Below are 10622 nucleotides of genomic sequence, written 5' to 3'. Positions count from 1 at the left end.
CCGAACGAGGAGGAGCCGCAGGCCCAGAGGCGACTGCCGGGCAGGCAGGGGAGCGCGCAGGGCGCGGGGGCCATGCCGGAAAGCCGGGCTCCAGGCGCCGGGGCGGGGCTGCCTTAGGGCGGGGGGAGCGAGCGGGGCCGGCGTCTGCCAAGACTTGCCGGTCCCCAGCGCCAGCGCCAGCCCCAGGCCGGGGAGCGCGCGCGCGGCGGAGCAGGGCTCGCGCCAACAGGTTGACCCAGGCACGTCAGGGCGAGCGCGCGAGGCGACCGGAAGCGGGGGCCGGAGCAGAACTCCCGGGCGGCCCCGCCTCTCTGCGGCCGGGCGGCCAATGGCGCGGCGGGGGCGGGCCCGGCCGGCCCGGGCGTTTAGCTCATGCGCGGAGACCATCCTGCCCTTTTTTTTTTTGTCGGTGCGTGGGCACTGCGGCGTTTTTTCCCCCCAGCGGCTCCCGGCTCAGCACGAACATGGCGGACCAGGCCCTTTCCTTCGCCAAGGACTTCCTGGCGGGCGGCGTGGCCGCGGCCATCAGCAAAACCGCGGTGGCGCCCATCGAGCGGGTCAAGCTGTTGCTCCAGGTCAGCGGCGCGCGGGAGCCGGAGGGGGAGGGGGGTCTGGCCGGGGCCGAGGCTGGAGAGAGCGGGGTGGCGGCGCGTGGCCTCGCTTCCCCACAGCGCGCGTGCCCGAAGGGGCGCAAGGCTCTGGGCCCGACGTCGACCCAAGCGCGCCCGCCTCGCGCCGTTGCCGCGGTAGCAGCAACAGCGGGCTTGGAGCGCGTTCGCCCCGGCCAGTACAGTGCTAGGAACCGGTTACGGGGGGGGGGGCGGTCACGTGGAGGGAGGGCGCGCGGAGGAGCGGCAGCCAAAGTCTTCCGCTGTGCGACGCGAGAGGAGGCGGGGCCCGGCGCGCGTGTCACGTGGGGAGGCGGCTCGCTGTGCCCTCCCCCCCTCGCCGCGGGCGCCCGCCCGCTGGGGCGGTGGCCACTCCTGTTGTAGCGCGACTGTCACGTGACGGCGGGTGGCGCAGGCCGCGGTCCTCGCCGGGCGTCTCTTCTTCGCGGCGGCGGCGGCAGATTCCTCCCCTGCCCCGTCTGTCGCCGGAGCCCTAGCGGCGCGTGGCCTGGCCGCGCCCCGACCCCACGCCCGCAGGGGTCGCGTTATTGCCAGGGACACCCCTCCCCAGGGCCGCTGTGGGCGCGCGCCCGTAGCCCCATCCCCCCGCCCTGCCCGGGGGGAGCGAGCCCAGTGGCCGCGTGGGGGACCGGTGACCTTGGCGCGCCCCTGCCGGCAGACCGGTGCTCGCGGCGTTTGCCGGGGAGCGGCCTCTCGGTGTCGGGAGGAACCGGTTTGGCTTCGTTGGGATCCAGCGCCCCAGCCTGGGGCCGATCGCTTCGCCCCGGCTCCTCCGCCCCCATCTGTAGGTCGGGTCAACAACGCTGGCCTGAGGCACCGGGAAATTAGCGATGGGGCCCTAGAGCTACCAGGGAGACTGACTAATGGGGGGGAGGGGGGCTCCCATTATTTGGAGTCAGTCACTTACACTAAATGTTGTAACTAAAAAAACCTAAAAATCCCAGTCCTGGCCAGTCCTTGCCTACAGACAGCCCCCCAGCCTGAAGCAAATACTCACCAGCAACCACACACCACACAACAGAACCACTAACCCAGGAACCTATCCTTGCAACAAAGCCCGTTGCCAACTGTGCCCACATATCTATTCAGGGGACACCATCATAGGGCCTAATCACATCAGCCACACTATCAGAGGCTCGTTCACCTAAACATCCACCAATGTGATATATGCCATCATGTGCCAGCAATGCTCCTCTGCCGTGTACATTGGTCAAACTGGACAGTCTCTACGTAAAAGAATAAATGGACACAAATCAGATGTCAAGAATTATAACATTCATAAACCAGTCGGAGAACACTTCAATCTCTCTGGTCACGCGATTACAGACATGAAAGTTGTGATATTACAACAAAAAAACTTCAAATCCAGACTCCAGCGAGAGACTGTTGAACTGGAATTCATTTGCAAATTGGATACAATTAACTTAGGCTTGAATAGAGACTGGGAGTGGCTAAGTCATTATGCAAGGTAACCTATTTCCCCTTGTTTTTTCCTACCCCCCCCCCCCCCCCCCCCCCCCCCCCCCCCCACGTTCTTGTTAAACCCTGGATTTGTGCTGGAAATGGCCCACCTTGATTATCATACACATTGTAGGGACAAAAAGAAAAGGAGTACTTGTGGCACCTTAGAGACAAACCATCGGAAGCTCATGCTCAAATAAATTGGTTAGTCTCTAAGGTGCCACAAGTACTCCTTTTTTATTTTTCTTATGGCGTTCACCTTTTAAATTTTCTTTATGAATGTAAATGTCCCATCCTCTTGAATTCCTGAGTTGTGTTGACGGGGAGGAACTTCCAGTATTATGTACACGCAGAAAGTTTCTATTAAATTGTACTAATGAATAGAAAACTCTATCCATAGTCTCCAGTTATGAAATAATTTCTGATTTATAGATATTTACAACCACTTTTGAAAGTGTACAGTAAAGTGATGGGTGAAGGGTTGTATACATTTTGATAAATGATCATTTGGACCAGTCATTCAGACTTAGTGATATCCCTTACTTCTGTTCTAGCATGAGTATAGATAAACAGTCTGAACTACTAATATTGATTTCCACCTGTAGTGTTTATTGGATATGTGATCAAAATAATAAATGTATTAAATACATTTTTTACAGGTACAACATGCAAGTAAACAAATTGCTGCTGACAAACAGTACAAAGGTATCATTGATTGTGTGGTGCGTATCCCAAAGGAGCAAGGAGTGCTGTCCTTTTGGCGTGGAAATTTGGCAAATGTCATCAGATACTTCCCCACTCAGGCTCTCAATTTTGCTTTCAAGGATAAGTATAAGCAGGTGTTCTTAGGAGGAGTGGACAAGCACACTCAATTTTGGAGGTATTTTGCTGGTAATCTGGCCTCTGGTGGTGCAGCTGGTGCCACTTCTCTCTGCTTCGTCTATCCCTTGGATTTTGCAAGAACCCGTTTGGCTGCTGACGTCGGAAAAGCTGGTGCTGACAGAGAATTCAGAGGTCTGGGGGACTGTCTAGTCAAAATTACCAAGTCTGATGGTCTGCGTGGCTTATATCAAGGGTTCAATGTGTCTGTGCAGGGTATCATCATCTATAGAGCTGCCTACTTTGGAATCTATGATACAGCAAAAGGTAACTTATAGAGGGAATCTGGAAAGTTGCACAGGCAACCTTAATTTTGGCATTTCATAACTTTGGGGTGCTTGACTGCAATATGAAAGCTTTAATGTAGCTTTTTGTATTTCATTTCATTTTATGCTATTGCTTTGACGATGAATCATGATCTGATCATTTGGTTTTTTTTAATTGGAGCCATTACTATCACCCTACTTCTAGTTACTGACGCCACTACTTGTTTTATTGTTAGTCAAACTACCTTCTAGCATTAAAAAGCTAAGTATAGAATCTTGCTATCCTGTCAGTGTTTAGTACAATGCTGGAGAAAATACTGTTTACATCTTTTAAAAATGTAGAATGCTGTTTGTGGATTGACAAAGTATTTGTGGACTACATATGGTGATAGAGCAGCTTACCACACTTTTAGCAGAAACAAGTTCTAATAATGGGACAGAGTAGCTTCAATGTTTTTGATTTGATGGATTACTGAGGCATATCACTGCTATCACAGTAATACAGGTTATAATTTCACTTAAACAAGTTAGTGTTTTTATGGGCTATTTCAGCAAATTTTACTGTAAAGGCTATGTGTATTTGACTGCCCCTCCTTCCCCATTCTATTTCTCAGTCTGCAAAAGTTTCCAAGATATTCTAAAAACGACATATTTCAAATCCTTGGGCGATTCATTGTTAAAAATACTTTTTCTAATCAGTTATAAAAAGAAAAGCACTTTATCGTTAATCTAAATTTCTGAAACAGTATATTCATTATCTTTGGAAGAGAGATGTAAGTATGGTCGTGGTGCAACATTTCATGCATTGCCATCCTTGCAGGAGACTGAGTTGCTTTCTTTTGTAAAACTTTGAATGACGGCTGCTTTTCTAAAATGTGTGAGTTTGAGGAGGGATTGGGTATAAAACTAAAAGTTATGTTATGGTGTCTTTATTGCAGGCATGCTCCCAGATCCCAGAAACACTCACATTGTGATAAGCTGGATGATTGCACAAACAGTGACTTCTGTGGCTGGTGTTGTCTCCTATCCTTTTGATACAGTGCGGCGTCGAATGATGATGCAGTCAGGACGTAAAGGAGGTACAGTCTTGATATTTATTAGTCTAAAACTTTTGTTCCGCACTTTAGTGGTGGTACCGATACTTGTCAATGCTTTTGACTTGGTGCAAAAGCTGGTAACTCCAGTTCAGTTTATTTTTTGAGCAGCTTTTAATTTTCTTAGAACAAATCCATCAACACATTTTATATAGTGTGAAACCAATTGTCTTAAGCAATGATTGTCATAAGCATTTCAAATCACGAGACTAGCTTTTAGGGAACTAGTACTTTGTAATATTTACAAATGAGTTTGGTACTTGTATTGAGGGTGCTGTTTTTATGTAAGGTAGTGCTTGATCTTTATGTGGCATGGGTGATTGGCAAATAGGTAACGCCACATGGACAATTACAGCTTCATGATCATTTACTGTCTCAATTAGGTATTAATAAAATTGAAGTTTTCCCATTATAACGTTAAGTTGCAGTTAGAAAAATACTGAAGCAAATTATCTAAATTGGGGGGGAAATTTTCATATCTCCACAGCTGACATCATGTACTCCGGAACAGTTGACTGTTGGAAGAAGATTGCAAGGGATGAAGGAGGAAAAGCTTTTTTCAAGGGTGCATGGTCCAACGTTCTCCGAGGCATGGGTGGTGCTTTTGTGCTCGTGCTGTATGATGAATTAAAGAAAGTAATTTAAAAACAGCCTAACTAGAATTGGAAACCAAGTTGAGCAGATCATGTAGAATAACTTTACCATTATGGACCATTGACCTTCAAGAAATTCCTGTGTTGTCTTATTTATCGGGGCCAGATCACGTTGGTAGATGGGGCTAGAAACTTATCAAGGGAACTGATCCATTTCAAGATTGCCTTTTTTCGCAGACACTGAAACTGACAGTTCAGCGTACTGAATTTTCTGTATCAGTGTTTGGATATCAGTGGCAGTAGTTCTGGGTCCACAGAAGCAGTTTGGGCAAAGAAAGTTGTTTTTGTTTTTTTTTCTGTATTTGCCCTCTGATCATTCTCTAGTTTCCTGTCTTATAGGACCATAAAATTGTTTGCATATTTGTTTAACAAATCATGTCTGTTCCACTTGTACTTAAGCACTCTGTACCATTTTGCACAGCTGACCCTTTAGCAAGTATGTTCTTTTAAATTGGGGCATTCTGCTGTAAAACAATAAACATATTTACTCTGTTGAAACTAATTATATCGAAGTGTTGGCTCTCCTGGGGAACTTTTGCAACCATCTTTTCATAAGAACATTCCAGTTTCACCTTATACCTTCACTGCTTGAACCACCACATTACAACATGGTACATTCATATTATCGCTGTAAACAGATTTAGGTCTGGTAAATGCTTGGATGGAACATTTCGATGGAAGATGTAAAGGTGCTGTACACAATGGTGTCATGAGGTGGCAAACATCCATCACTCATTCAATTCTCCGTGCTTGATATAAAGAGTATACTGTGCTACGGGAGGTGTTTTTTTGGATGGGTTTGTCTTTGCTTGGTTCTCAGCTACCTGGTCCCTAGTGTAAAGTCATTTCTGTGGTAGCAGCTTAAAGGTTCCAAACAGGGATTTAAATTCCATTCTACTTGTAAATCGCTGATCCAGAGTGATCTCAAACTATGCTCTAATTCTGACTCTTTCACATATACTTTGCATGTTGTAAATGATGGCAAAAAGTGCAAGGCAGCTAAGAACCAAGGCCTAAAAAATAAAAGGCAAGGGAGTATTAGTTTTTTGCGTGTATTTGTTTTTTAAATAACCAAGCTTTTCACCAAGACCTAAATATGTTTTAAGCTGGGTGACCTGTCCACATTTCACTGAAAAGGCATTACTGCTCGCTGTAAGCAATGACTGCTTGAAAATACTTATGTATGTTCATAGTATCTGGTATTGCTCTTGGATTAGTTTTGGTCAATGAATGCTTCAGAGGAAGGTGAAACTTAAATTGAGCTTAAATTTTGTTTTGGGATAACATTTGTAGGGGAGAGAGAGGCTTGATTTCCATAGTAATCTAAAGGACTATGTAGTTTAGAATACTTGAAGTGGAGAGGCTATAAAGGAGCTGTAACAGACAGATTTAATTTCCTTGGTGGACGAGCTGTGTATGGCCAGCATAAGCCATCTGTACTTTAATTGCCCTCTATTGCTGTAATGGTTCAGCCCCTGTAAAACACTCTACAGCACAGAAGTAATTTAGATCCTTCGTTCCCCTTGCCATCCAGGCTGTGCTTCTCTGCTGAGCCCTGGGCTAGGTGCAGCAAAGAATCTGCCCAGAGATCTCTGTAGTCTTGTCATTCACACCACAAGTTTTTGTTTTTCTTAGTACAGTATAAATAGTTTTTTTGGGTGGGGGGAAGCTAGTATCAACAGAATGGTGTAGTAGTCAATTATACTTGTCCAAATACACCAAAGGCAATTTGTGTTGTGCATTATTACTGATGACGTAACTTACATGTGTGACAAGCAAAATTGTTATACCAATAAAATAAAAACCAGCAGGATCTTATTAAAGGGGAAAAGGCAAAATGCCACATTTATTGTGAATACAGAAAGAATCATAGTAAGCAGTTATAGCTATAACATTCCATTCAATTTCATATTTATTCACACATTCATTCATACACACACACACACACAGGTTCTGCAAGGTTATCATAGTTACCAGCCTTAGAGTTGCTCATGCCAAGCCACTGGCCAGGTGGCCTGGACATGAGGAGTGAGCAGGGCCTTGTCAGGTGCTCATCTGATGCTCCTGGAAGTTGGTTTGCAGAATCAGACCCCAAAGTTCTCACTTTCTAGAGTCCATTTTTTATAGGAATTTATTCCTATGCCAGTCTACGAGAATTGCTTCATCATGCTGTTGCTGAATCTATCAGCAGATGGCACTTTCCTGACGGCTCCGTGTTGTTCTTCGGTTCTCCTATTCTTGAGGCTGTTGGGTAGATTCCAGTCTGCCCTCCGGGGGTCCTCTGGTTGTTTCCACTTGATGCCTTCTTTGGCCCATGGACACTGGATTCTTAGGCTGGCACCTCCCTGATCATTCATTTATTATCCATGCCAAGCGTCCATCCACATACATTCTCTATCTCTATTTTAATCACAATTGTTAACAAAGCGAGATAAATACAACAAAAGGGCGGGGAGTCTCTGTGTGAGTAGTTGTTACAAGGTATTGCTTTGAGACCAGACTCTGTCTTAGGATGTACTAACACAATTAGCAGCTTTCAAGTTTCACACAGAGAGGGAGAGAAACAGTAAAACCAAGAGACCCCTTAATTAGTAATACCCTGGAATTTAAACTATGGGGAATCAAACTCATTTGTGATTTTAATACAGAACTTCTTTAATATGATCCAACAAAATATAGCCTGCCTGGTCTTTACTCCTCATACACTATTGTTCCCAATAATAAAGAACCTACAGAGCTGTCAATCCCATGTTGGCAGTTGTGGAAGGCAAATATTCCTTTTCAAAACTGGCAGCATTGATAGAATAAGGATAAACATGGAAACCTCTTTTTGTTCCTCTTACTGAGAAATACTTTTTTTTTTTTTTTTGCGATCAGCTCTAAAATGGGTTGACCTTTTACATTTTTATGATGTACAGAGGCCTGGTGTGTTTTTTCCCCAAAACTGCTTTGTGAAGTAGAGAACATAGGAGGGAAACAGGAAAAAGAAAATAACATCCCCCACCTCCAAAAGCCTCAACCACCTCCCCCTTTCACAAGTGGAAAACTATGTTGGGGCATGGTGTGAGGTCTTTTAGGACACAGCTGCACTCCTCCAATGGGAAAAGGTTGGGAATCATTAGTATAACCCAGGGTTGGGCAATAATTTTTGCAGGGGGGCCACTCCACGAATTTTGATATGTCATCATGGGCTGCACATTTCTGCTATGTTAATGGAGGGGGTTCGGAGTCTGGGAGGGAGTTTGGGTGCAGGGGGGAGCTCTGGGCTTGTGCAGTGTTGGGGTGTGGGCTCTAGGAGGGAGTTTGGTGCAGGAGGGGGCTCTGGGCAGGGGATTGGGTTGTAGGAGCAGGTGCAGGGTCTGGGAGGGAGTTTGGGTGCAGGAGGGGGTTCTGACCTGGGGTTGGGGTTTGGGAGGGGGTGTGAGGTGAAGGTTCTGGCTGGGAGGCGCTTATACTGGCGGCTCAGGCCTGCAGGCCATGGCCCCACGCGGCTGCTGGCACCGTGGCACGACTCTGCGCGTCCCCGTGGCGGGGAGGGGGACAGCGGGTCTCTGTGCATTGCTGGTGCCTGCAAGCAGTGCCCCCACAGCTCCCATTGGCCAGTTTCCAGCCAATGGGAGCTGTGAGGTTGGGGGTGGGGGCAGTACACAGAGGCATGCAGAGATATGCCAGCAGCAGCCGGCCACTTCCAGGAGCGGCGTGGGGCCACAGCAGTCAGGTAGCCTGCCTGAGCACACCGCTGCACCACGGGACTTTTAGCGGCCTGGAAATCGTGAGGGGGCAGCCAAAGGGCCTGGTGGGCCGGACAGAAATATTAGATGGGCCAGATTTGTCCCGTGGGCTATATTTTGACCACCTCTGATATAACCTATAGTATAACCCTGGACACTAGGTGCTCAGGCCACTTGGTCTATGATTTGGCTAATATTTCCTCTGGAGGCTTGAGGTTCACAGACATTTGTCAGAGTTGAAGCTGGATTTCTTCCAGTAGCAGTTAGCCATTGATTTTAAGGTTTTTATGTAATGTAATCACATTCCTTAGATACATGGTGCATCTTCCAGTAACACACATGGTTAACTCTTGTAGGTATTACTGCTAGCAGGTATGTTAGTTCTTATCTTCAACATACTCAATGGTGTTATTTCTCATACTACGTAGTTTGTGCAGAGCTGGCAGCTCCTGTGGTGTTTGTTTTTCAGCTCAAGCTGCTGTTTCAGATGTCAAGACTACTTATTAAAGCAGTTAAAAATAAACAGGATCCATCCTAGTTTCCTCCTTTAGGAGCCATTGGTACATGAAGGTGGAGAGAATACAATAGGTACACTTAAGTAGTTGTCAGCACTCCACAGTACGGGTATGTCTACACTACGAAATCAGGTCGAATTTATAGAAGTCGGTTTTTTAGAAATCGGTTTTATATATTCGAGTGTGTGTGTGTCCCCACAGAAAATGCTCTAAGTGCATTAAGTGCATTAACTCGGCGGAGTGCTTCCACAGTACCGAGGCAAGTGTCGACTTCCGGAGTGTTGCACTGTGGGTAGCTATCCCACAGTTCCCGCAATCTCCGCTGCCCATTGGAATTCTGGGTTGAGATCCCAATGCCTGATGGGGCTAAAACATTGTCGCTGGTGGTTCTGGGTACATGTCGTCAGGCCCCTGTTCCCTCCCTCCCTCCGTGAAAGCAGCAGCAGACAATCGGTTCGTGCCTTTTTTCCTGAGTTACCTGTGCAGACGCCATACCACGGCAAGCATGGAGCCCGCTCAGGTAACCATCACCCTATGTCTCCTGGGTGCTGGCAGACGTGGTACTGCATTGCTACACAGTAGCAGCAACCCATTGCCTTGTGGCAGCAGACGGTACAGTACGACTGGTAGCCGTCCTCGTCATGTCCGAGGTGCTCCTGGCCACATCGGCCAGGAGCGCCTGGGCAGACATGGGCGCAGGGACTAAATTTGGAGTGACTCGACCAGGTCATTCTCTTTAGTCCTGCAGTCAGTCCTATTGAACCGTCTTATGGTGAGCAAGCAGGCGATACGGATTGCTAGCAGTCCTATTGCATCATCTTCTGCCGGGCAGCCATGAGATGTGGATGGCATGCAGTCCTTCTGCACCGTCTGCTGCCAGCCAAAGATGTAAAAGATAGATGGAGTGGATCAAAACAAAAAATAGACCAGATTTGTTTTGTACTCATTTGCTTCCCCCCTCTCCCCCGTCTAGGGGACTCATTCCTCTAGGTCACACTGCAGTCGCTCACAGAGAAGGTGCAGCAAGGTAAATCTAGCCATGTATCAATCAGAGGCCAGACCAACCTGCTTGTTCCAATAAGAACAATTACTTAGGTGCACCATTTCTTATTGGAACCCTCCGTGAAGTCCTGCCTGAAATACTCCTTGATGTAAAGCCACCCCCTTTGTTGATTTTAATTCCCTGTAAGCCAACCCTGTAAGCCATGTCGTCAGTCGCCCCTCCCTCCGTCAGAGCAACGGCAGACAATCGTTCCGCGCCTTTTTTCTGTGCGGACGCCATACCAAGGCAAGCATGGAGGCCACTCAGCTCACTTTGGCAATTAGGAGCACATTAAACACCACACGCATTATCCAGTAGTATATGCAGCACCAGAACCTGGCAGAGCGATACC

At 47.4% G+C, this 10622-nt stretch overlaps 1 protein-coding gene across 1 annotated transcript; it reads left to right on the top strand.

The window, feature by feature from the left end:
* Positions 1-264: 264 nt before the first annotated feature.
* SLC25A6 (solute carrier family 25 member 6) lies at positions 265-5484 on the top strand. Its single transcript, XM_037899495.2, has 4 exons — positions 265-575; positions 2750-3236; positions 4174-4314; positions 4817-5484. The coding sequence occupies exons 1-4, from the start codon at positions 465-467 to the stop codon at positions 4972-4974; spliced, it is 897 nt and encodes a 298-aa protein (XP_037755423.1). The 5' UTR covers positions 265-464; the 3' UTR covers positions 4975-5484.
* The last annotated feature ends 5138 nt before the right edge of the window (positions 5485-10622 follow it).

This window comes from Chelonia mydas, chromosome 1 (genome assembly GCF_015237465.2).
Source record: "Chelonia mydas isolate rCheMyd1 chromosome 1, rCheMyd1.pri.v2, whole genome shotgun sequence".
Taxonomy (NCBI): domain Eukaryota; kingdom Metazoa; phylum Chordata; order Testudines; family Cheloniidae; genus Chelonia; species Chelonia mydas.
This window is presented reverse-complemented; position numbering and strand designations above follow the sequence as displayed.